The 26,297-nt window shown below is 42.7% G+C and overlaps 1 protein-coding gene across 5 annotated transcripts in view; it reads left to right on the forward strand.

The window, feature by feature from the left end:
• The first annotated feature begins 386 nt into the window (after positions 1–386).
• MAT1A (methionine adenosyltransferase 1A) overlaps positions 387–26,297 on the forward strand; it is a 36,802-nt gene continuing 10,891 nt past the window's right edge. Inside the window, exons 1-5 of one of the 5 annotated variants that reach the window (XM_027129731.1) lie at positions 16,282–19,581; positions 19,676–20,017; positions 20,196–20,317; positions 23,713–23,790; positions 24,630–24,752. In XM_027129731.1, the coding sequence (XP_026985532.1) occupies positions 24,650–24,752 (103 nt within the window). In that variant the 5' untranslated portion in view covers positions 16,282–19,581; positions 19,676–20,017; positions 20,196–20,317; positions 23,713–23,790; positions 24,630–24,649. Of the gene's footprint in view, positions 521–851; positions 992–16,279; positions 19,582–19,651; positions 20,018–20,195; positions 20,318–23,712; positions 23,791–24,629; positions 24,753–26,297 lie in introns of those variants that run through there. The other 4 variants (XM_027129732.1, XM_027129730.1, XM_027129729.1 and 1 more) reach the window with 4 other exon arrangements.

Genomic DNA, 26,297 nt, shown 5'->3' on the forward strand with positions numbered 1-26,297 from the left:
TCCTCTCATTTCTTGCCCACAGATAACCATTACCTTGAGATCAGTAGATGTACTTCCCAGATACACCCCTGATGTTTTCACACAAATGCTAATTTATTTATTCAAAGATAGCATCAGTATTTTGGGGTGAGATTTTAAGTGTTAAATGGTATCATCCTATAGGTGTTGTTCTGCAGCTTGCTTTTTTTCATTCATGTTATATTTTCAAGATTTATCCCTGCCGGTTCATGAATATCTACTTCGTCTGTTTTAACTGCTGTATAGTGTACTGTCGTACCTGTTCTTCTACAGGCAGCTGTTTAGACTATTTTAAATGCTTTATTTGTATACATACGTCTTTGTATGTACCTCTTTGTGCAGCTGTGTGCCTTTGAGGAAATCTGATTGTCTGCACACTGTCCTTTGACTCTCAGTGACATGCTGTCCTGGTAAACCAAGGTCTGTCTGTCAGACCACCTTCCCAGAGAATGTATCAAGGACCACGTCCCTGGTATTCTGACACAATGTCCTGATGAAACAGGTAAGGACGAAATGTGTGAGAAACTCGAGCATGCACCAGAACCTTCTGGAGGGCTTTTTATTTATTTATTTATTTTTTAAAATCTTACATATCATCTTTTTTTAAAAAAATTTTTTAACAGCTTTATTGAAGTATAATTGCTTTACAATGGTGTGTTAGTTTCTGCTTTACAACAAAATGAATCAGTTATATATATACATATGTTCCCATATCTATTCCCTCTTGCGTCTCCCTCCCTCCCACCCTCCCTGTCCCTGGAGGGCTTTTTAGAATGCACCCCCAGTAAGGCAGTAAGTCTGGGCTGGGGCTGGAGAATTTGCGTTTCTACCAGGCTCCTGGGTGGTGCTGCTCCAGCTCAGCGATCACACTTTGGAAAACGCTGCTCTAGGGGAGATGAGGCCCCCATGTGTGGTGCCGGTGCCCATTCTCGAGCTTCTGGACGAGGGTGAAATTGCTTCCCAAAGCGGTCATGTGAGTTTACTAGACAATCCTACTGGCAGGATATGGGGTTCCTTTTGTGCCATTTCCTTTCCAGTACTTGGTAATGTCACACTTCAACATTTTTGCGCATAACCGAGTGTAATATGGTAGCTTCTTTGTTAATTTGCATTTTCCCTGATGTTAATGAGGTTACAGACCTTTTCATGTTTATTGCACAATGGGTTTGCTCTTGTGGGAGTTGCTCGTTCATATTGTTTGCTTATATTTGTTATTAATTTGTTTGTCTTTTTCTTATTGATTTTCTTTGTTGGTTGTATGTGTTAGGAAATCTCTCAGTTGATGGGTTGCCTTTTAACTTGGTTTATGGTGTTTATTGTTAGGCAGAAATGTTGTTTTATTTTAGTTAACTGTACCTTTTTTTCCATTCATGTTTTGTGCTTTTTTTGGTCTTTTGTTTAACAAATTAATGAAGCATTATTAATTCTGAAAAACTTATAAGATGCCCAGTCTGATTTAAGGGTTATCTTTAAAAATTATTTCCATGTATTTTAACTTAGATTTTTTCAAATTAATTTCCTTCAAGTATAATCAGTAATCAAACCGACAGTGTAAAAATCAGACTAGGGACTTCCCTGGAGGTCCAGTGGTTAAGACTCTGTGCTTCCAATGCAGGGACATGGATTTGATCCCTGGTTGGGGAACTGGGATCCCACAGGCTGCACGGTGTGGCAAAAAAAAAAAAAAAAAAAAAAAATCAGGTTAAAGCATGATTTTACCAGTTATACTGAATAATAAAAACAATTCTAGTTTGTAACTTGTCCATTGATGATATTGCTGAAATGATATTTTAAGTGCTAAAAATGAGCTTATTGCCGTTTAAACTTATTACTTCCACCACTACTAATACTTTTGGCCGTTTTATTTGATGATTAAACAGTTTTTCCAAGGAGAAAGGGAGAAGAGCTTTTGAATCAGAGGACTCCAAAGTATAAGTTTGTGTAGGAGAAGTTACCAGGTAGGAGAGGTGTGGTGTGTGACTTCCAGGCTCGTGGCGGTTGGCTGATACGATTTTCCATGTCACAAGAAATGCTTGCCTACTCCAGAATGTCCCCTGTGTGGCTACACTGGCCGGAGCAGCACCAACTAGATATTTATTTGCATCAACATGATTTTGAAATTCAGTTTTCTCTGATGTTACTGGCTCATTCATTCAAAAGGAAGGGAGCACTTACTATGTGCCAGGCAAGGTATGCAAGATGCTTTGCAGTATGTCTACTCCCTTTGTAAGGCAGGGATTGTCCTTATTTTACAGAGGCAGCAATGGAAGTTCAGAGAGTTTTTAAAGCTTCTGAGACTCTCACAGCTAATCATTGGGAGAGCTGAGATGCAAACCCAGATTTCTCTGACTTTACAACTTTCTTGCTATCACTGTGTTCTCTCAGTAACATTCTATCAGAGCCCACTGTTTGTAGGCATTATTAGCTATTCATACTTTAGTGTGACTACTTTGCTAAATATTAAGCAGGTTATTTTGCGGAACCGTGAAACCTAGCTGAATTGGATATACTGTGGGAATAGATGAGCTGTCGCTGGAGGGTTTGAACTTGGCCATAACACCTTCTTAGAGCCTGATATACTGGTACCCAAGGGCAGCACGGGGTGACAACCAGACAGGAGGAGGTTCACTTGCTTTGTCCTTTTTCCTAGGGTAGTGCTTCTCAAATTTTAATTTCTTATAAATTAATGGGGGAGAGGGGATTCTGTTAAAGTGTTGATTCTAATTTCCGAGTCTAGGGTGGAGCCCCACATTCTGCATTTCTAACAAGTGGGCAGGTGATGCTGAGGCTGTTCATTAGGGAACCACACTGAATAACAAAGGCCAAAGTTATACTCAGAAGGTGTGTGTGGAGGAGAACGGACTGGAGAAGAAAGAAAATGTGTTTGGTAGGCACATGGGTCACTGGAGGAGTTTGAGGGCCGAGCAGCAGTGCAGCAGTTTTAAGGAAGGTGAGGAGGCTGCTGCCTGGGTGGGGGTGATGGGGGAGGTGGGTGGTGGGCACTGTGCCTGCAGTGCCTTTAGTTCATGCTGTAGGTTCAGAGCCCAGGCTGAGCACAGTGTCACTTGCTCCATTATGGTGTCTGGTGATTCACTAGATACGGTGCTGCAGTACAAGTGATCCTCATGGCTCAGAAGCCAGCAAAAGCAGATCACGCTGAGCGGTGGAAGTAGAGATGTGTTTGCCTCATTGTCCAAGGACCCTTTGGTGTAATTCTGGAGTATTCAATAGCAAGCTTTCTGCATTTGAGGCTGAGAAAGGCTTTTTTCCTGAGCTGTGGTAGCAGAAAGTATTAGAGTAGCTGGCAGCAGCTAAATAAGTAACCACACTTTGTGGGTAATTACTTTTTTATTATCTTGAATTAGGAAAAAAATGAAGCTCTTTTAACTGGCAGCACAGTGGGAAAAGGAGAGAATATTTGGAGTTGGAAGGACTGAGTTTGAGGATGGTGTCACTTACCAGTTGTGTAACCCAAAATAAATCACCGAATCTCTCTGGGCCTGGGCTTCCTCCTCTGTTAAATGGGGACAGTACCCTGCTGAGTCATCCTGAGAGCTGACTGAGCTGACACTTGCAGGGGTGCTTTGTAAACCGCAAGACTTTCTATATGTATTTATTAATATGGAAAATTGGCATCAGAAACAGAGTAGGAATGGGAGGCTGCTTCCACATAGGTTTGTGGGGTTTTTTTCACAGTTTTTTTTTTTCTTTATCGAAGTATAGTTGATTTAATGTTGTGCCAGTCTCTGCTGTATAGCAGGGTGACTCAGTTACACACATCTTTACATTCTTTTTTATATTCTTTTCCATTATGGTTTATCCCGGGAGATTGGATGTAGTTCCCTGTGCTATACAGTAGGACGTTTTTGTTTATCCATTCTAAATGTAATAGTTTGCATTCACAAAGGTTTTTAAAATCTGTTTTCAACCCCCCAAATGAGACAATTTTATAGACATTTCAAAACATGAAATACTTCTGACCAAATTTTATTTATTTTTGTATTGGAGGGTCAGTTTGGCCTAAATTACCTAAATAATGATTTTAGTTTCTTATGTCATTTAAAATATTTAGACCTCAACAACACTATTCATTTATATAAAAATATTGTCTAGAGTAAACAAGAGAAAGGCAAAATATCAAGAGAAGACTAAAGCCAGATGACTTCATGACTGTAATTTTCTTTCTCTACAGTTTTTGCCTCTAAAATGTTCACCCTCCCTGTTTAGGTGTTTGAGATGGGGATTTGTTTAGTGAAGAAACTATTCTGGGAAAAAGGTGACGACTTCTGTCTCTGCCATACCCTTTGGCTGTATTGTGAAACCGTAGGTCAACGATTTAACTCCATTTAGTAAATCGTGGACTGAGGTCATATAGTTCACTGTCAATCCATACACTTCCCAGATTTCCCACCAGTGTTGATGAGTTTATGGTGAGTTGACTTAGAGGGAAGGATGTGATATTTTAAATTTCTATAAATGTAATAAGGTCAGTTGGGATAACCTTCAATTTTAATTTATTTTTTAAAATTTTTATCAGAGTGTAGTTGCTTTACAATGTTGTGTTAGCTTCTACTGTATAGCAAAGTGAATCAGCTATACGTATACATATATCCCCTCTTTTCTGGATTTCCTTCCCATTTAGGTCACCACAGAGCACTGAGTAGAATTCCTTGTGCTATACAGTAGGTTCTCATTAGTTATCTATTTTCTACATAGTATCAATAGTGTATATATATAACCTTCAGTTTTTAAAATAAAACTGATTTATAATGACTGGCTACGGCCATGATGATTCTATTTCAAAATGGAAGTTATGTGCATATGTATAGTCTTCAGGGGTAAGCTGACAGATGTCTAGACACATCCTAGCTATCTTCTAAGTTTAGAGTTGAGAGGTGATGGCTAATTCCTTGAAACCATGTATAGTATATTTAACATTCATATTGATTGCTGTGAATTGACTCATAGACTTGACTCAGTGTTTTTCTACTTTAAAAATACGAAGTCATTCTACAGCAAAGCTATTTTTAGCCCAGCGGAGGATTCCATAGAAGCACTCTGAATTAGTGATTCCCTAACAACGTTGGGCTTGTGTAGGCCACCCCTTCCTTCCCTCCACCAAGTTTACGCTGAGTTGGGAGATCAGCTGGCCAATCATAGGCTGCTCTTCCATCCCACCCAACTTTCTGCTTTTTCCTCCAAAATTACTGGCTAATTTAAACACACCCATGTCGCCTCCATTTTTACTTCAGTTGGATATTTACCTTGGCGAGTGTGTTTGCTTACATAAAAAAAGAGTAGTGTTTACTTCGTGATAACAAGAACCTTCAGAATATTGCTTTTTTTAAAATATAGAATCACATATTTGTAGAAATCCTTACAGAAATGGCTTGTTCAGGGTGTGGGGTTATTTTCAAATTTTATATCTGTAAATACTGCTTCAACTTTCTGGAGGCTCATTTAATACATCCTGTCCTGTTGAGTAAGACCTGGGGAATGACGTAAAGGCAAATACACCAGCATTTGCAGGGTAGGAGACTGACACAGGTCCCTGAGAGCACCCAGAGCGCCAGCACTCACTCACCTCCTGGCAGGGTCTGACTTATCCTGGGAGCACACAGTGTTTGTGTTTATTGTCATTATTACTCTACTCTGGCATCCCATGAATTCACCCAGGTCAGACACGTGGAAGTCATCCCTGAATCCTCCCACCTTTTTGCTTCCTACATCCAGTGAGGTATCAAATCCCACTTCTGCTTTCCGCCTATGCCATGTAATCTCTCTGCCTCCAGGGCAGCCCTCTCTAGTCTGGTCACCATAGAACAATAGCAGCAGCTGGCAAAATGGTTTCTGTAAAAGTCTGCATCTGATCATATGCCCCATCCATGCACGCCTTTTGCTTGAAACCCTTCACCAGCTTCCCTTTGTCATCAAGAAAAAGTCTGAACTCCTTATAGGACCCACAGAGCCCTTCACGATCTGGCCTCTGCCACCACCTCTAGTCTTCTCTCTGACAGTGCCCCAGCCCACGCCCCAGCCTCACTGAACCGCTTGAAAAATCATGAAGGCTTCACGCTCTCTCTAGCTTGTGGGTCTCGGTAAATGTTCTTCCCGTTGCCTAGAACATTTTCTCCCAGTGTCTCCTGGAATACCTATGTTTGTCCTTACTGTGGAGGGCCTACCCTATTCCTGGTATACAGTAGGTGTTTAGTTCATGTTCAAAGAAAGAATGTGTGGCGTGTGAGCATGGGAGGAGGGTGGATGCGTGGATCCCTGTGTAGCTGAGGTGGAGCCTGTCCTGGTCATGCTGCCCAGCTGCCTTCCTGCCACTACTGAGACTGCACCCCAGTAGGGCATGTGGCTTCCTATCCATGTCTTGTCCCCAGCACAGTCTGGCTTGCAGAGAGCCAACAGCTAGCCTGGCCTTCTGGTGTAAGCCTAGATTCAAAGTAATTGTTCCTGCTAAGGCCAGGGGCTGGGCCGCCTGCTAGGGATTTGCCTTGTTTGGCTCCAGAACTGCCTATGAGTCCTCTTTGGAAATCCTGCTCGTTGATTGTCAGTTGACAGATTGTACGGTCTTCAGCCTGGGCTTTTAACTTCTCATAGATGTTTCTTCTACAATGAAGACTCAAGAAGATAATTTTTAATTTTGAAGTGGTAACTTTATTTCTATGGCTTGGCAAGCACTTATTATTATTTTTCATTTTCTGCTGCAAACTCCTTGATGGCAGGAATCATGCTGGGTTTTGTTTTGCTGTTTGTATCTCCAGAGAATAGACTAGTGCCTGGGACACGACATAGTAGGTGCTCAGTAAATAATTCAGTGAGTAACGTGAATGAACATAAGAGTGAAGGAGCCAAGGTAAATATTTAGTTTAAAAAAATTTTTAGAACACTTTTTTTAAAAAGTAAATTTGTTTATTTTATTTTTAGCTGTGTTGGGTCTCCTTTGCTGCACATGGGCTTTCTCTAGTTGTGGCGAGCGGGGGCTACTCTGTTGCCATGCACAGGCTTCTCGTTGCGGTGGCTTCTCTTGTTGTGGAGCACGGGGTCTAGGCGCATGGGGTTCAGTAGTTGTGGCTCACGGGCTCTAGAGTGCAGGCTCAGTAGTTGTGGCACACAGGCTTAGTTGCTCTGTGGCATGTGGGATCTTCCCAGACCAGGGATTGAACCCGTGTCCCCTGCATTGGCAGGCGGATTCTAAACCACTGCGCCACCAGGAAAGTCCCTAGAACACTGCTGGATTTACGGAATTATTGCAAAGTTAGTACAGAGTTTCTGTGTATTCTGAACCCAGTTTCCCCTATTATTAGCATCTTACAGTGTTATTGGATCTCTTTCTGAGCTCTTTCCTCGGTGATCTTTCCAGTTTTTTCCCCACTCTGGGCCTCCCCTTTTTGGTCTTTTGTCCAGAAAGCTGGGTTTCAGTTACCCCATTCTGCTGTACACTTCGTATGGCCAAGCCTGTATCTGAAGCCAAGTGGCAGAAGATACACACAGAAAAAACAACAGGGATTGGTTCCACTTTCTTGGGATCACAGCTCCTCCATTCAGAGAGGAAGTTTCCCCTCCCTTAGAATTTTAGGTGCCCACGGGCCTCCACTGCCAATTTTGTCACCATGGAATTGTCTGGGGGCTGGGGCTCAAGAGAATGGAAAAAAGAAAAAGAAACCCAAAGGATTTCCCTCCACTCTTGCAAACTTAGGGAATCCCCTTTCCTGCTCTTGATCAAGTCAATAAAAGGGCCTCTCCCAGAGCTTTCTCTGTGTGGGCCCTGCTTGGGTCCAGGATACAGGAGGGGGGGGAAAAAAGGGAACCTCACTGCCTTTTTGGTCTCTTCCCCTATTTGCCTACTACTGTTTACTTTTCAGAATCCTCAAACAGCTACTCCATGCATTCTGTCCAGATGTTATAGCTGCATTCAGTGGGAGAGACAGGGTGGAGTGTGCTTATCGTGCTTATTCCATCTTGTTTGGAACTAGAACTCGACAGGTTTAATTAACTCTCAATTTTTTTTTTTTTGCGGTACGCAGGCCTCTCACTGTTGTGGCCTCTTCCGTTGCGGAGTACAGGCTCTGGACGCGCAGGCTCAGCGGCCATGGCTCACAGGCCCAGCCGCTCCGTGGCATGTGGGATCTTCCCGGACCGGGGCACGAACCCGCGTCCCCTGCATCGGCAGGCAGACTCTCAACCGCTGCACCACCAGGGAAGCCCCAACTCTCAAATTTTTATCTAAGTAACACATACAAGGGACTATACCTATATAGATATATGGATATATTTCCTTCAAGAGAAAATATACCAGTGTGTGAACTATGCTCATCAACCTATGAGTGGAAGGATGTACTATATTATTTTTCTTTTCTGTATTTTCTAAAAATTTCCCACAGTTACCATAAATTACACCAGAATAAAACTCAACTTTTTTTTTTAAAGAAGCCTAATACAATTGAACCTTGTAATTAGAACCTCACAGCACCATTTAATATGAAACGTTTTGCTTTTATTTCAGTATGAGAAACCAGCCTAAGAAAACCCAGAGGTTTGGGGATGTTGTATTGCTTTCTAGTTTTGGAAACATTTTGCTTATGCCAGTATCAGATACTGTTTTGATTGCTGTAGCTTTGTAGTAAGATTTGAAATTTGGGAAATGTGAGTCCTCCGACCTCATTTTTCTTTTTCAAGATTGTTTTGGCTATTTGAGATCCTTTTCAATTCCATATTAATTTTAAGATAAGCTTTTACATTTGTGCAAAAGAGGCCTCTGGGATTTTGATAGAGATTGCATTGAATCTGTAGATTGCTTTGGGTAGCATTGCCATCGTAACTGTTTGTTTTCCAACCCATGAATATGAGATGTCTTTCCATTTACTTAGGATTTTTAAAATTTATTTCAGCAATTTTTAGTTTTCCAGTGTAAAAATCTTGAACCTCCTTAAATTTTTCTAATTATTTTATTCTTTCTGATGCTATTATAAATGGAATTGTTTTCTTTTTTTTAATTAATTTATTTTGGGCTGTCTTGGGTCTTCGTTACTGTGTGTGGGCTTCTCATTGGGGTGGCTTCTCTTTTTTTTTAACATCTTTATTGGAGTATAATTGCTTTACAATGGTGTATTCGTTTCTGCTGTATAAAAAAGTGAATCAGCTATACGTATACATATATCCCCATATCCCCTCCCTCTTGCGTCTCCCTCCCACCCTCCCTATCCCACCTCTCTGTGGGGTGGCTTCTCTTGTTGTGGAGCACGGGCTCTAGGCTCATGGGCTTCGTAGTTGTGGCACACGGGCTTCAGAAGTTGTGGCTTGTGGGCTCTAGAGCACAGGCTCAGTAGTCGTGGTGCACAGGCTTAGTTGCTCCACGGCATGTGGGATCTTCCCAGACCATGGCTTGAACCCATGTCCCCTACATTGGCAGGCAGATTCTCAACCACTGCACTACCAGGGAAGCCCTGAAATTGTTTTCTTAATTTCCTTTTCACATTGTTCATTGATCATGTATAGAAATACAACTGATTTTTGTGTGTTGATCATGTACCCCAAAGCTTTGCTGAATTAGTTTATAAGCTCTAATAGTTTACTTTTGTGTGGATTCCTTAGGATTTTCTATATGCAAGATTATGTTATCTGCAAATAGAGATAGTTTTAGTTCTTTCTCTCCAATTTCAGTGCCTTTTATTTCTTTTTCTTGCCCATTTGCTCTGGCTGGAACTTCCAGTACAGTGTTGAATAGAAGTGGTGAAATGGGCATCCTTCTCTTGTTCCTGATCTTGGGGGTTGGGGGGGAAGCTTTCAGTTATTCACCTTTGAGTGTAACGTGAGCTGTAGTTTTTCCATAAATGCCGTTTATCACGTTGAGGAAGTTCCTTCTAGTCCAAGTTTGTTTAGTGTTTTTATCATGTAAGACAGTTGGATTTTCCAGATGCTTTTCTTGTATCAAATGAGATGATCGTGTGTTTTTTCCCCTTCATTCTATCACTATAGTGTATTACACTGATTTTCATATTTTAGTCACCCTTGCATTCCTGGGATAAATCATCTTTGTTCATGATGTGTAATTCTCTTAATATGTTGCTGGAACTTGTTTGCTATTATTTTGTTGAGGACTCTTTCATCTGTATTCATAAGGAAATACAGTATTGGTCTATAGTTCTTTTCTGATGTCTTTGTCTGGCTTTGGTTTCAGTGTAATGCTGGCCAAATAGAATGAGTTAGGAAGTGTTGCCTCCTTTTATTTTTTGGAAGAGTTTGAGAAGGATTGGTATTAATTATTCTTTAATTAAGGATTTGGGGGACTTTACCAGTGAAATCATCTGGATCTGGGCTTTTCATTATTGGAAGGTTTTTGATTGGTGATCCAATCTCTTGACTTGCTGTAGTTCTTTTCAGATTTTCTGTTTATTTTTGGGTCAGTTTTTGTAGTTTGTATGTTTCTAGAAATTTGTTCATTTCTTCTAGGTTATCTAATTGGCTTACAGTTGTTCATGTATACTCTTATAGTCCCTTTTATTTTAAGGTCTGTACTAATGTCACCAACTTTATTTCTGCTTTTAATAATTTCAGTCTTCTCTTTGATGTCTTTTGGTCCATTGAGCTCAATGTTTATCAATTGTGTTGGTTTTTCAAAGAAGTAACTTTTCATTTTGTTGATTCTATTTTTTCCTAGTCTCTATTTCATTTATCTCTGTTCTAATTTCTATTATGTTATCCCTCTGCTAGCTTTGGGTTTAACATGTTCTTCCTAGGTTTTTAAGGTGTAAAATTAAGTTATTGGTTTGGGATCTTTTAAAAAATATATAAGCATTTACAGCTATAAATTTCACTCTGAGCACTGCTTTTGCTACATAACATAAATTTGGTAATGTTTATTTTCCTTCATATCAATGTATTTTCTAATTTCATTTATAATTTCTTTTTGACTCATTTTTGAATCAAGACTGTGCAGGTTAATTTTCATGTTTTTGTGAATTTTCTAGTTTTCCTCTTGTTACTGATGTCTATCTTCATTCCATTGTGGTCAAAGAAGATACTTTGTATGATTTCAGTCTTTTCAAATTTATTGAGAGTTTTGTCACCTAATATATGGTCTATTCTGGAGAATGTTCCATGTGTAGTTGAGAAGAATCTATATTCTGTTTTCGGGGGGACTTTTCTATATGCATCAGTTAGGTCTAGTTGGTCTATAGTGTTGTTCAAGTCCTCTGTTTCCTTATTGATCTTCTGTATAATTCTGTCCATTATTGAAAATGGAATATTGAAATCTCCAACTATTTCTACCTTCAGTTCTGTCAGTTTTTGCTCTATGTATTTTGGTGCTCTGTTGTTAGGTGTGTATATGTTTATATTGGTTATATCTTCTCAATGGATTTATCCTTTTATCAATATATAAAGTAATTATTTTGTAACAATTTTTAACTTAAATTCTATTTTCTCTGATATTAGGTTAGCCATCCTAGCTCTCTAGGTTATTATTTGTGTAGAATATCTTTTTCCTTCCTTTCACTTTCAATCTATTTGTGTATTTGGATCTAAAGTGAGTCTCTTATAACAGTATATAGTTGGATCATGTTTTGTTTTTAATACATTCTGCCTTTTAATTGGAGAGTTTAATTCATTTGTATTTAAAATAATTGTGGATGAGAAAGGACTTCAGCCATTTTGCTGTTTCTTTTTCTGTATATACTTTAGGGTTTTTTTTTTTCCTTAGTGCTTACCTTACTGGATTTTTTCCTTAGTGGATTACAGTTAACATCTTAAATTCATAGCAATCAAGTTTGAATTAATACCAACACAGTTTCAGTAGTATACAGAGACACTGCTCAGTCGGTCTCCTCTGTCATGTTTATTGGCCCTAATTGCAACTTTATACATACTGTGTCCATTAACAAAGGTTTATAATTGTTTTATACATTTGTCTTTTAAATACAAAAAGAGTTATGAAAGAAAACTCCAATAATACTACCTTTTATGTTTATCTATGTACCTGTGTATGTACCATTGTTCTTTCTTTCTTCGTGTGGCTTTGAGTTACTGTCTGCTGTCGTTTAATTTCAGCCCCATAGCCTCCCTTTAGCATTCCATATAGGGCATGTCTACCGTGACAAACTCCCTCAGTTTTTATTTATCTGAATGTCTTAATTTCCCCTTCATTTTTGAAGTATAATTTTGTTGGATGTAGAATTCTTGGTTGACAGGTTTTCTTTTTTTCCTTTCAGTACTTTAAATATGTTATCTCATTGCCTTCTGGCTTCCACAGTTTCTGAAGAGAAATTGTCTGTTAATACTATAGAAGAGGGGCTTCCCTGGTGGTGCAGTGGTTGAGAGTCCGCCTGCCAATGCAGGGGACGCGGGTTTGTGCCCCGGTCTGGGAGGATCCCACATGCCGCGGAGCGGCTGGGCCCGTGAGCCATGGCCGCTGAGCCTGCGCATCTGGAGCCTGTGCTCCGCAATGGGAGAGGCCACAACAGTGAGAGGCCTGCATACTGCAAAAAAAAAAAATACTATAGAAGGTTCCTTGTATGTCATGAGATGCCTCTCTTGCTGCTTTCAAGAATCTCTCTCTGTCTGTCCTTCAGAAGTTTGACTATAATGTGTGTCAGTGTGGATCTCTTTGATTTTATCCTGCTTAGATTTTGTTGAGAATCTTGAATCTGTAAGTTTGTGTCTTTCACCAAATTTGGGAAGTTTTTAAGCATTGTTTCTTCAAGTATTCTTTCTGCCCCTTTCTCTCTCTCCTATCCCTGTGAGATTCCCATATGCACATGTTGTTAAACTTGATGGTATCCTACGTGCTTCTCTGACTCTGTTCATTTTTCTTTATTCTTTCCTATTTCTGCTTCTGAAACTGAACAATCTCAGTTGGCCTATCTTCATATTCACTGACTCCTTTGTCTGCCTGAATCCGCTGTTGAACCCCTTTAATGAATTCTTGATTTCTATTATTATACTTTTCAGCTTCAAAATTCCTAGTTGGTTCATTTTTATCATTTTTATTACTTTATTGATATTCTGTTTGGTGAGACACCATGCTGGCTTCCTTTAATTTTTTTGTCTGTGGTTCCTTTATACCTTTGAGAATATATGACAGTTGATTTTAAATCTTTGTCTAGTAAGTGCAATGCATGGGCTTCCTCAGGGACAGTTTCTATTAGTTTCTTTTTTTTTTCTCCTTGCATATGGGCTATACTTTTTTGTTTCTTTGCATGCCTGGTAATTTTTTGTTGAAAAATGGACATTTTGAATATTATAACATGGCAACTCTGGAATAAGATTCTTTTCTCCCTGGCATGTGCTGTTGCCATTTGTTGTGGGTCACTGTTGTTTAATACTTTTCTGAACTATTTTATATTCTTTTGTTGTGTGTGGCCAATGAAGTCTGTGTTCCATTAGCTTAGTGGTTAGCTAGTGTTTTGACAAAGTTTCCTTATATACCTGGATCCTAGAAAAGAAGAAAATACTCTCCCAGTCTTTGCAGAGTGCCTCCATGTTAGGGAATTCTTCAGTGCTTAGCTAGGCCATCTACAACTCTGCCTTACCCTTGACTTCCTGTTTTGGGGACCCTGAAGTTCAGCCACAGGTGAGAACTTAGGGTCTTCTCAGGCCTGTTCTGAGGATCTGTCTGGCTCTGGTCGTGTTCTTGGCCTTCTTGATTCCCTGGTATACATGGTAGCTTTAAAAATCTCTTATTCCCCATATATCTTTTCCCCCAACCTCTTCCTTTCCAGGCTTTTGGTCTATTCTTGCTTGTCCCAAGTGTCACCCTTTGCCTCAGTCTGCTGTGGCCAACACCTTTGCCTTGAAATGCCTTCTGCAAATGCCATCTGGGAAGCTGCCTTTTCCTGTCAGATGGAACCTCCCATTTTCTTGCCTCTCTACAGGGCTACTTACTGCTCTGAATCCCAGCTCCTGACCTCCCTGGCTTCCCAGCCCTCTACCTCCCTGCCCAGTTATCCCCACCCTTCAGTTGGAGTCAGAGCAGTGTACAAACTCTAATTAATGCTGTGGCTTCTTGGCTGTGAGGTCTCCCCACCTGCCCCCGCCCCCAGAGCCTCTCTGCTGCCTTTTAAAATCCTGTAATTCCTTTGGGATCTAGCTCAGGTTCTGCTTTTTCCACGAAGTCTTTCCACATTTCTTTCTTCCTTTTCAGAATAGCTGTTATATATGGGGTGCTTATTTGGACTTTTTACTGGATGAAGCTCACATAATGCTGAAATTACCTAAAACTTTTTAAATGTACAGTCTGAGTCAGTTATTTTTTTAATTGAAGTATAGCTTATTTACAATTTTATTCGTTTTAGCTGTACAACATAGTGATTCAATATTTTTATAGATTATGCTCCATTTAAAATTACTATAAAATATTGACTATATTCCCTGTGTTATACATTATATCTTTGTATCTTATTTATTTTATACCTAGTAGTTTGTACCTCTTAATCTCCTTCTTCTATCTTGCCCCTCCCTGCTTCTCCCCACTGGTAGTGACTCGTTTGTTCTCTGTATCTATGAGTCTGTTTCTGTTTTGTTATATTCATTTGTTTTATGTTTTAGATTCCACATATATGTGAAAACATACAGTGTTTGTCTTTCTCTGTGTGACTTACTTCACTAAGCATAATACCCTCCAGATCCTTCCACGTGGTTGAAAGTGGCAGTTTCATTCTTCTTTATGGCTGAATAATATTCCATTGTGCATGTGTATGTTTATATATATATGTGTGTGTGTGTGTGTGTATAGTATATATACACACACACACCCCCCACATCTTTTTATCTTTTTTAAATTAATTAATTTATTTATTTATTTATTTATTTTTGGCTGCTTTGGGTCTTTGTTGCTGCGCACAGGCTTTTTCTAGTTGTGGAGATCGGGGGCTACTCTTCATTGCGGTGTGCAGGCTTCTCCTTGTGGTGGCTTCTCTTGTTGTGGAGCACAGGCTCTAGGCATGTGGGCTTCAGTAGTTGTGGCTCGTGGGCTCAACAGTTGTGGCTTGTGGGCTCTAGAGCACAGGCTCAGTAGTTGTAGCGCACGGCCTTAGTTGCTCCGGGATCTTCCTAGACCAGCACTCGAACCTGTGTCCCCTGCATTGGCAGGCAGATTCTTAACCACTGCGCCACCAGGGAAGTCCCCACATCTTTTCTATTCATCTGTTGATGGACACGTAGGTTGCTTCCACATCTTGGCTATTGTAAATAATGCTGCTATAAACATTAAGGTGCATATATCTTTTTGCATTAGTGTTTTTGTTTTCTTTGGATACATACCCAGGAGTAGAATTGCTGGATCATATGGTAGTTCTGTTTTCTTTCTTTTTTTCTTCCTTTCTTTCTTTCTTTCTTTCTTTCTTTTTTTTGAGGAGCCTCCATACTGTTTTCCCTAGTGGCTGTACCAATTTACATTCCCACCAACAGTGTAGGAGGGCTCCCTTTTCTCCACACCCTCTCCAGCATTTCTTATTTGTAGACTTTTTAATGATGACCTTTCTGACTGGTGTGAGGTGGTACCTCATTGTAGTTTTGATTTGCACTTTTCTAATAATCAGAAATGTTAATCATCTTCTCAAGTGCCTGTTGGACATCTGTATGTCTTCTTTGGAAGAATGTCTATTCAGGTCTTCTGCCCATTTTTAAATCAGGTTGTTTGTTTTTTGGATATTGAGTTATAAGAGCTCTTTATATAGTTTGGATATTAACCCTTTATCAAGCATATCATTTGCAAATATCTTCTCCCATTCAGTAGCTTGTCCTTTCGTTTTGTTGATGGCTTCCTTTGATGTGCAAAAACTTTTGAATTTAATTAGGTTCCATTTGTTTATTTTTGCTTTTGTTTCCCTTGCCTGAGGAGACAGATCCAAAAATATATTGTTAAGACTTATGTCAGAGAGTGTACTGCCTATGTTTTCTTCTAGGATTTTTATGGTTTTCAGTCTTACATTTAGGTCTTTAGTTCATTTTGAGTTTATTTTTGTATATGATGTGAGAAAATGTTCTGATTTCATTCTTTTACATGTAGCTGTGTTATGCAATCCCTATCAAAATACCTATGATGTTTTTCACACAACTAGAACAAATAATCCTAAAATTTGTATGGAACCACAAAAGACCCCAAATAACAAAGGCAATCTTGAGAAAAAAGAACAAAGCTAGAGGTGTCATGCTCCCTGACTTCAGACTATACTACAAAGCTATAGTAATCAAAACAGTATGGTTATGGCACAAAAATAGACACATAGATCAGTGGAACAGAATAGAGAGCTCAGAAATAAACCCACACACATATGGTCAATTAAGCTATGACAAAGGAGGCAAAAATATACAATGTGGAAAAGACAGCCTCTTCAATAAGTGGTGTTGAGTCAGTTTTACCTTTTTTCATGAATAAGTTATTTGTGTTCCAGGATGACATATGTGATAAAAGTTTGTGTTTAATGAGGGCAAAAGAAGCAAATATTCCATGTGGTTATTATGCCATTTAAGTTAGGGGAGTTTCTCACCAAAGTTTAGAAATGTTTGCACTTAAACAGCATTTAAGAGGTGGATGCAAACTCCACTTCTGCATCAGAGTTTTAGGTCATCAAACTGACCTTTCTTCTGCCTGTGGCATAGCCATCATACATGGCAGTGCAGGGGCAAGCAAAGGGCACCATTGGCCAGCTGCTTTCCACTAGTTCTGCTGCCTCATGGTGTTATGTGGGATAAGGTGCCCTTAAGCTTATTCCTGAAACTGGTCAGTGTGGCTTACATATACTGTTCATCGGAAACATGGTTTTCCACTTGATATTTTACATTTAGAGATTCCTCAGGGGTAAATCTAATTGAAAGTGATATTTTCAAAGGCAGGTTTCTTCAGAGATTAGTCAGCAGAGGTTTAGAGTTGAAGGTTGCTACATGGAAGTGAGATCAACTCTGGGCCTTTGACACGTATTGGACTTAGGTAATCAGTGGGGCTGGGTCGGGGGACATTAGGACAATTCATGCGTAAGGGAGAACGGGACAGTCTTTGCGTAAGGGAGGCTTTAATTTGAGTTTATGATAGCAGATTAGGGCTATGTAGTTCTCGTAGGTTCAGCTCTCTAAGTAATTATGTCATTGCCAAGGTCTGCCAGTTATATCTGAAGGGGGCAGATTGATGCTGCTGTTTTAACTCATTGTTGAAGTGCTGTTTCTTTTCACTAACTGGGTAAAATTTATTACAAAAGGGAAATCTTTGGTCTAGTTCAGCATTGCCAGGCCCTTGCATTTTGTCTTTTTATAAAAGGATGCCAATGATTAGTATCTTCTCTGCAGCATTATGGTAACACTAAATAATTAGAAGTTGAAAATATCCAGCCATTGGGGAATGAGTGGTTAAATAATTTACGGTATATCCTCATTGTGGGATGTTAGTCAAGTGCTAAAAATGAGGTCTGCTTATATGTTGAGATGTAAAAAGAGAACCACAGTATATTGTGAAAAGCAAGATGCAAAAACATGTATATGGTGAGCTATTTTTTTTTTCAGAAGAAAATCATGTATATGTACATAGAAGGTGCTTAGGTAATATTTTATTAAACCCTTATTGTGTGCTAGCACTATGCTCAACACTCAGCATACCCGTGTGATCTCTTGTAGATCTGACAGCAATGCTCTGAGGTAGATAATTATTTAACCTGCTTTAAAGATGAGGAAACAGCAGCCTAGAGAGTGTAGGAAGCCTACCCCAGGGTGCATAGTGGGTTAGAGGCAAAACAGGACTCCAGCCCTGAAGCCTGCACTCCCAGCCACCGTGTTTTGTGCACTTCTTGTTAACATTTATCTGCTGAAAGAGCGTACGGTGGCCTAGTAGTTAGTAGGGATGTCATATGAGACTCATAAGATGGATACTCAACTAGGTGCCTTCCAGATCCTTCCCTCACTCTGCATTTATGTCCAGGCTGCAGAAGCCTCCTGCATACGTTTCTGAAAGTGCCGCTTCTCCGGACCCGACATTGTCCCCTCCATCCCACCCACTCCCCCACCCCCGCCCCATGCCTCTTCGCCCCATGATGCTGTTATTCATTTTGGACTTCAGAGGGCAGTTAGGCTGCTTTGTTTTCTGGCTTCTTGCAAGCTCTAGGAATCTGCACGAGTACTTGAAACTTCATCTTTCTCTTAAAGCACATTTAGAACATAATGGCTGTCGTCGTAAATGCTCGGGTAACCTAGGTCTACAGTTCACATTAAACATTAGCTCACATTGCCTCCAGGTTTGAAACCAGTGTACCCAGAAGAAATTTACAAAAGGACAGTGATGTTGAAATATTTTAAGTGCAAACAGCAGGATTCCTGTGTGTTGACAGGGACAAGGCTATGTTGTCTAAAGTCCCTGTTTGATTCCTCATTTTCCATCCCTTCCCAGTGGCCTCTTCCTCTTTGGACCTTCTGCAGTCTTGTGACTGAGCATTCTAGCTCCCTCTTTGTAAAATGCCTCTGATTAAATGTGTATATGTAAAATCTCTTACTTTATCCCAGAAGACATTGCTTTAATATGGTTTTAATTCCCTGGAGGGATAGTACTCCCACTGTTGACCAGTTGGAAAACTCAAGATTTGGAAAAAAAAAATTTTAAATGCTCATAAGTACAGAGGGGATTTGGTTGCCAGAACTGTTCGTTGGGGCAATTGTGTCCTCCCTTTTGCTTCCCACAGTCCGGTGCTTGATGCACAAGGTTTTGGTTGATTACTTTGTATTGCATTCTAGTGGGAACCAGTTTCTCCACCCATTCTCACTCTCTGTGATCTCAATTCCCTATTGTTCCTTGGGCCTGAGGATGCAGCTAGATCTGAGAGTGGGAGGGAGTGAAGTGAAAGATGCTGTCATTTAGTGTAGGAATTGGTTCAGGATATAATCCTGTCCACTTCTTTTCTTGGTCAAAGCAAAAATAATGCAGGAGTCACGTGAGCAGGATGTTTCTCAAGTGTGTAGGACCAATTTATCATAAGAAGCTTTGGGAAACTGGACTCTGATGATTTCCCCATAATGAATCTGCCTCTCAGGAATCCTTTTCCAAAAATCATTGTTCTCTGTAGCCCGTGTGGATACTTTTTTAACATCTTGCTTGTCAATGTGATTGCCAGCGTCCTAGAGAAGTTGACAGTTTCTGTGATTTCTATGAGCAGAAAAATGTGGGCTCAAAAGCTTTTCCTCTAAATGAATCTGTTGTGTAACATCCAAGCTGACTCAGAATATAGGTGCATACTCTTGCTCTGAGAAGGTAGAAGAAGGGGAAGAGCCCAATTCAGACAAGGTGTGGGCGAGGAGGCAGGGCACCCCAGAGCAAAGGCGTCCTGTGCTGTAATCTCAGCCTAAACCATATCTCTGGGCAGGAGTTTTTTGCTTCCTATTTATTTGTATCCCTGAGTAACCACAGACCCTCGCCTCCAACGTGGGATGTTAACCTTGGTGCACTGAGGAGATGAGCTGCAGAGCTAAAGCAGAGTCCGAGAGGAGCTTCACTTATGCAGAATCTGTACAACCTTCTTTGCCATACATTGGCCACATGCTTAGGACTTGGGAGATGAGAGCTAAGGGCTGAAATTCCTCAAGGTGAGAAGACACACACACACACACACACCCCGGAAGTGGACTCCTCCAATTTTCTCACATGATTATTCAGGCACTTTCACTTTTCCATATATAGGAGTCACTCAGGAGCAAGCTCTGGCCAGTTGGAGGGAGTGACACATCCTTCTCCAGTCCCTCCCTTCTCATCCCTCCGCACCTTTACTCTCACGTGCGCTTGCAGGCACTTAGGCAGAAGTGAGCCCTGTGGCTCTGCGGAGACGAGCCTGTTGGGTTTAAAGAAGGAAACAAACAAACAGAACCCTCAGGCCAAGTCCCAGCATTAAAATTGTTACCTTGAAGAAGCCGAGTGGACAGTTTGAAGAGATGAATGGACCGGTGGATGGCTTGTGTGACCATTCTCTAAGCGAGGAAGGGGCCTTCATGTTCACCTCGGAATCTGTAGGAGAGGGGCACCCGGGTGAGTAGGTGGTCCTGGTTGGATGGTGACCTGCACCGGGGGGTCGCTGTTACTGAAGGCCTGGAAAACGGTGTGGGTCAGTAACTGTAAGGGATCTTGGCAAGAACAATATGCAGTAATTTTTTATTCTGTTAGTTTGCAGTCTTGTAAAACAGTCACTTGTTATTGCAAATAATAGGTTGTAAGTTAACGAAGCCGAGGATCTGTGCCGCAGCCCACCACCAGCATCTCCTCACAGTGGGACTGCGACGGAGAACACACGGATGGTTGGATAAACATGTGTGTAAAATGTATCATCAGGTATTAACGCTATATAGAGAGATTCTTTTTTTTGAGTAAAGCTTTATTATCAATGAGCAGCTTAAGTCAACAGAGAAAGTTCCCGCAAGCAAGACCACGGGTCACTAAGTTTTGCATGTAAAGCATGTGCGGTTTAGAAGTGAACAGCGGTGCGTTCTAAACAGGGGCTGAGACAGATCTCTGGAAGAAAATTCCAGCATTTTATTGGGTCTCTGAAAGGTAGGAGGACTGTGATGTGGGGAAACGAGAGAGGCTTCCGTGAAGACCACAGTGGGAGCCTCAACTTTCTGGGACAGTGGTTCCCAGGCTTCAGGGCGCATCAGCGTCACCCCACGGGCTTGTTAGAACACAACGTACTGGGCTCCACCCCCAGAGTTTCTGATTTAGTAGATCTTGGGTGAGGCTCAAGAATTTGCATTCTTAAGAAGTTCCCAGGCGATGATGCTGCTGCTGATGAGGGAGCCGCACTTTCAGAACCACTGGTCTAGGAGAACCTTGGGGGCCAGACACACTGATTTATGTATTTAAGCACCTCTTCACAATTCGCTGGAGTATTTGAAGTTCTTGGTCACTAATCATCACCAAGTCTAACTTCTTTTCATCTTCCTCATCCTTGTTCTTTCTCAAAGAGCTTTAACTTTCATACCTCGTAGCCCAGCTTGAGATACCTCAGCGCGCTGCTCCTTCCAGATGCTTCAGCCGCTGGTTCTCAGCTGGGGAGGGTGTGCCCTTTTCCCGCAAGGGCATTTTGTGGTGTCTGGAACGTTTTGGCTGTCACAGCTGTCGGGGGGCGGGGTGGGCGTGGGGTGAGACTGGCATTTAGTGGAGAGAGGCCAGGTGTGCTTCTAAACACCCTGCGTGCACAAGACCATCCCCCACAAAGAAGAAATTTTCCAGCCCCAAAGGTCAGTATTGCCATTGAGAAATCTTGGCTTAAACTGAGTGACTTAGCTCAGTTCAATGTAAATAGCATCTTTAATTTACATGTGACTTAGCTCAGTTGTATGTGACTTAGCTCAGTTCAATGTAAATAGCATCTTTAATTCTGCATGACTTTATGAAGTTTCTAGGTTTACTGTACTCATAATCTCAGATCCATTGCTATGTCTAACATATTCTGGACAGCTCCATGACGTACGTATGAAAGCCATATACAGGTTAGGAGATGGCCATAGATAGGATTTGCTCCGTGCGGCGGAAGTGGGTGCTTTGTCACGCAGTGGCCAGTGGTCCCATTGTACACACAACAATGTGCTCAATGGACAGAGAATGAAAATTCCAGCCAATCAGTTGGCTGTTCTGTCTACTTAATGGCAGCCCTTCAATTTGTCTGATTCTCCTTGCGCTTGCCACTATAAATTAGCCATTCATGTTAAGACAGTTTCCTTGGTGGCTTTCTGCTTGTCATTCCAGTGCTGAATTCCTCTCCATCAGAAAGATAAAATTAATGCTTCTTTTTCAACTTCCAAGAAAACCAACTATTGGCTGTCTTAAGACTACTAAGTGATATTGATAGAAATTTCGAAAGCCTCAAGAAAGAGTTCAGAAAGGACCTCCTAAGGCATTATCTTAGTCTGTGAAGCTGTCTTAATACCCTTGCTCAACTCCAGCTTTATCCCTAATATCCCTTATCCTATTTCCCTGTGTGCACTGGAAACATGTGACCTGTGTCGTCTAAACGAGCAGAGTCATCCGTGGTCGTTGTGTGAGTGGCTCCTAGGAGGCCTGATGGCTGGGTCTAAAGTGGACATTTGGGCAGCAGGAGGCCATGATTGGTAGGGGGTTGCAGAGGCATGGACTCAGGCAAACCTAGATTTATGACCAGGATCTGCAGGAAGACAGAAAAACTCAAATATATGTTTAGTAGCAGTTTCTGAAGGAAAGATTAGAGAATTCACCTTCAGATTAACTAACATTTTAACTACAGAACTTAATAGGCACTTTCAAAAGCAGAAATGCTTGATTCTGGACCTGCGTTCTTAATTTAAAAACTTAAAAAACGACAGGAGGGACACAAGGAGATTTTGGAGGTGACGGATGTTTATTAAACCCTGATGGTGGTGATGGTAATACAAGTATGTACATGTGACCAAGCTTAGCAAATTACATACATTAATTATATGCAGATTTTTATATACCAATTATACCCAAATAAAGCTGGAAAAAAACTTATTAATTTACTAAGAGCAGACTCTATGGGTATTTTTGAACACTAAACGAGATGTAATATGTGTAAATAGATGTCACTTTTTTTTCTGAATTTGTGAACATAACGCCAAAGCAAGAGTGGATTTTTCCACAGTGTCTACATACTCGACCATGGGGAGTCTTTTTTAAAAAATTTATTGATTTACTTGTTTTATTTTTGGCTGTGTTGGGTGTTTGTTGCTACATGCAGGCTTTCTCTAGCTGCGGCGAGCGGGGGCTACTCTTTGTTGCGTTGCGCGGGCTTCTCATTGTTGTGGCTTCTCTTGTTGCAGAGCACGGGCTCTAGGCACATGGTCTTCAGTCGTTGTGGCTCGCGGGGTCTAGAGCGCAGGCTTAGTGGTTGTGACGCACGGGCTTAGTTGCTCCGCGGCATGTGGGATCTTCCCGGGCCAGGGCTCGAACCCGTGTCCCCTGCATTGGCAGGCGGATTCTTAACCACTGCGCCACCAGGGAAGCCCCAGGCCATGGGGAGTCTTTAAGGCAAATCGTAGAATAAGATGAAATGCCAGTTCATGTTGGACTCTTTGTCAATCCCACCTTGATTGAGGAGGTCAAACCCAGCTGTTAGGATATCCGGCTTTCAGGAGGCTGAGTGACGGCGGGAAGGATCTGAGAGCTGCTTGTGGAAGTATTCTGCAAAACAGCAGTGGCAGTAATGTGCAGAGGTTCTCTTACGCGATTCTTACAGGTGTAGTCCCAGAACCGGGTGTGGTATTTTCTACACAGCGCACTGCATCTTGCGGGACCAGCGGTACCATGTGTCTGTCCCATCCTAGTCCGCCTCTTGGCACCTAATCTTACTGATGTCATCAGTTAGTATTTTAACTTCTGTTTCTAGGACTTTTCTAGATGTTAGAATTAAAGGGAATATGCTGAGGGATGAGATACTTTTTAGTTAGAAGAATATGCGTGTGTGTGTGTGAATTGCTTTAGGCTCTTGTAACTGGTTTTGGAATATATTTCTCTTTTTAGGGAATTTTATGACTTTATATAATATACATCATCCAATATTAAGGCAGAAATGGGAAGAAATTAAAATTCCAAAAAATTTATAATTTCTTATATTTAAAAAGTGTCCTCTTAGGTAGATTCGATATGTAAACTGACGAAGTATCTAATTATTTTAACATTTCAGTTTGCTAGGCTTAATATTCCTGTGATTCTTACACATGTTCATTCTCTTCCAGATAAGATCTGTGACCAGATCAGCGATGCAGTGCTGGATGCGCACCTCAAGCAGGACCCCAGTGCCAAGGTGGCCTGCGGTAAGAAACGCCTAATCCCTCCTGCTGGAGACCTGAGTGGGCTGAGCTTGAAACCTTTGCCTGTGTTGAAGTCTTCAGCACAGCAGAGAGCCGGGGGCTTCAGAGCCTGGAGGGCTCCAGGGGTGGTAGGTCTAGCCCCCTCACTTTACTGAGGAGATCTTGGGTGCAGCTTAATCAGGGCCTTGGCCAAGGTCATGGGGTAGGGGTCCCGGCGTGGAGATCAGAGCCCCGATCTCCTCACGGTCAGCACCCTGTCCTTTTTGCTGTACAGACCCGCCCTTCCCTCTCCAGGGCCACCCTAGCCCCCAGAATGAGCACTGTAGGGACCCGTGCCCCTCTGAGGGTGGACTTCACCCTGACATCTTTACAAATAACGTGCCTTGATTCTCTGCTCAGGACCCCATGCCTAAAGCCTGCAGTGGAGTTTTAGCAATAAGGGGGCGGGAGAGGCCTCACGTATGTTGGCTGCATTCTGCATTCTCTATGACCGCATACAGCCAGCGTCTCATTCTAATCCCCAAAGCAGTCTTATGATTATCTTCACCCAACAGCTGAGGCTGAATAAGTAGTTCAGGGTCAGGCAAGTGTGCAACAGTAAGTGTGAGGTATGAAAACTCGGGTGTGACCAATTCTCTGCGAGTCGCAGTTCTCCGGGTGGCCTGTGAAGATGGTCAGCACTTGTGCCGGGATTTACTCTCCTTATTAGCGTCATGAGTTTTCCTTCTGGAGTCCATTCCTTGTGCGGCTCCTTGCGTGTCTCTGTCTCAGCACTGTGAGAGGTCCAGGTGTGGAGCCCCCTTCGCCAGCACATGGCCACTAACATGTCTCCTTCCCTTCAGAGACGGTGTGTAAGACGGGCATGGTGCTGCTGTGCGGGGAGATCACCTCCATGGCCATGGTGGACTACCAGCGGGTGGTACGGGACACCATCAAGCACATCGGCTACGACGACTCGGCCAAGGGTGAGGCCAGGGCCCCAGGGCTGAGTCCCACCTGAGGCTCTCCGTCTCCTGGAGGAGCAGATACCTCCCAGGGGAAGAACGCTCCTAGGCCTGCCTGCCAGGGTCCAGGGCTCCCAGCCTCTGGCACGACAGTGTGGCAGCCCAGGGGGATCAGCCCCTGTCCAGCCATGGCTGCCTCTGGGCTTGTTTATGGTCCTGCCATCTTGGAAGAGGAGGAAGCTCCCAGTACAAGGAGCTGCCCTCTGCTGGGGCCGTGTTCTCTGCCGGGCTCTGGGGCTGGTCTCTGTGTGCATCTTCCTACCTAACTGTTCAAGGAGCTGCTCTGCTCCTTATGCAGATGAGGAAGTTGAAGCTTCCATATGTCGGTAACTTGTGTAAGGTGACACGATCAGTAAGTGGCTGCCCCCCCGCCCCGGTTGGGACTCCTGCACTTTCTACTAAGTTATGCTGCTTCCCCACATAGACAAAGAAGAAGGTGACTCAGTCCAGAACGGGTGCCGAAAGCAGGCAGAGGAGACAGGCTGGCCCAGGGTAGCTCCGGTGCCAGGCAGTGTGGGAGCCTACGACCCAGCAAAGGGGCCCAGGCCCTGGCGGGAGCTGAGGAAGAGCTCTGTGATGGGGTGGGGGTGAGAGCTGGAGAGAACTGAGGGCCCTGAAGCAGACTCCCACACCGGGGACCGGGCAGGCTGGGAAGGGGCCCAGCCTGGAGGGCGTGAAAAGACAGGGTGCGAGGGCCAGATGCTAGGGCCAGTGTACACTACGTTGTACTTATGGGTTGTTTGGGCTGACGTGTGGCATCTTTGTGGGTCAGGGCAGGCTGGGGTGACGTGCACGCATCTCCATAAGTGAGAGAGGCGCTCTCTGCGTGAGGGCGCAGACACACAGAAGCTCGGTGCAGCCACCTTCTGGCTCGCTCCGAGGACTCGCTTGAGCACACGAAAGTATATCAAGAATCGCTGGGAGGAAGCCCGTGAGTACAGGTCGGTTCTCCCAGCCAGCACGTGGGGTGTCCGCGGAGGAGACGCGTCGTCCCAGAGCAGCAGCCTCCTGACGCGTTACCACGCAGAGCCTTCGCCCTGTTCTACCAGGAAGAGCCGACTTGTTTATGTACACTTAGACCTTGTTCAAGAGCGAACCTTGCTCTGCGTTAGGCAGCAGGAACGTTTCCCGGAGGTACAACGTCCCCCGGAAAGGGAGGCGTGGGAGCGCGCCCACCTGTGCCTGTCAGTGCGCCTGCACCAAGCGGCCAGCAGGCTGCGGGCTGGCCTGCAGCCACAAGGCCCTAGGCTAGTGGCTCCCCCTGCCCCTTCCAAGCCCTCCTCCTCTCCCCTTAGTCCCCTGAACTCTGTTCTCCTGAGTCACTTGGAGCCTTTAATTTTCAGCGCTAAGAAGATTTATTATTTAGACCCGGAGCGAGGAGGTGAGTCCTCGGCAGCTAAAGATTGTTCCGTGAAGGTTGTTCCTTGGTTTGTACATTCAGAAACGTGCACTGCGAACAGGGGCTGCAGAGGACAGAGGTGGCCTGATGGCTCCTGAGCGGGAGCA

This window comes from Aethalodelphis obliquidens, unplaced genomic scaffold, assembly GCF_003676395.1.
Source record: "Aethalodelphis obliquidens isolate GAN/ISIS:26980383/991018 unplaced genomic scaffold, ASM367639v1 scaffold37, whole genome shotgun sequence".
Lineage (NCBI taxonomy): Eukaryota > Metazoa > Chordata > Mammalia > Artiodactyla > Delphinidae > Aethalodelphis > Aethalodelphis obliquidens.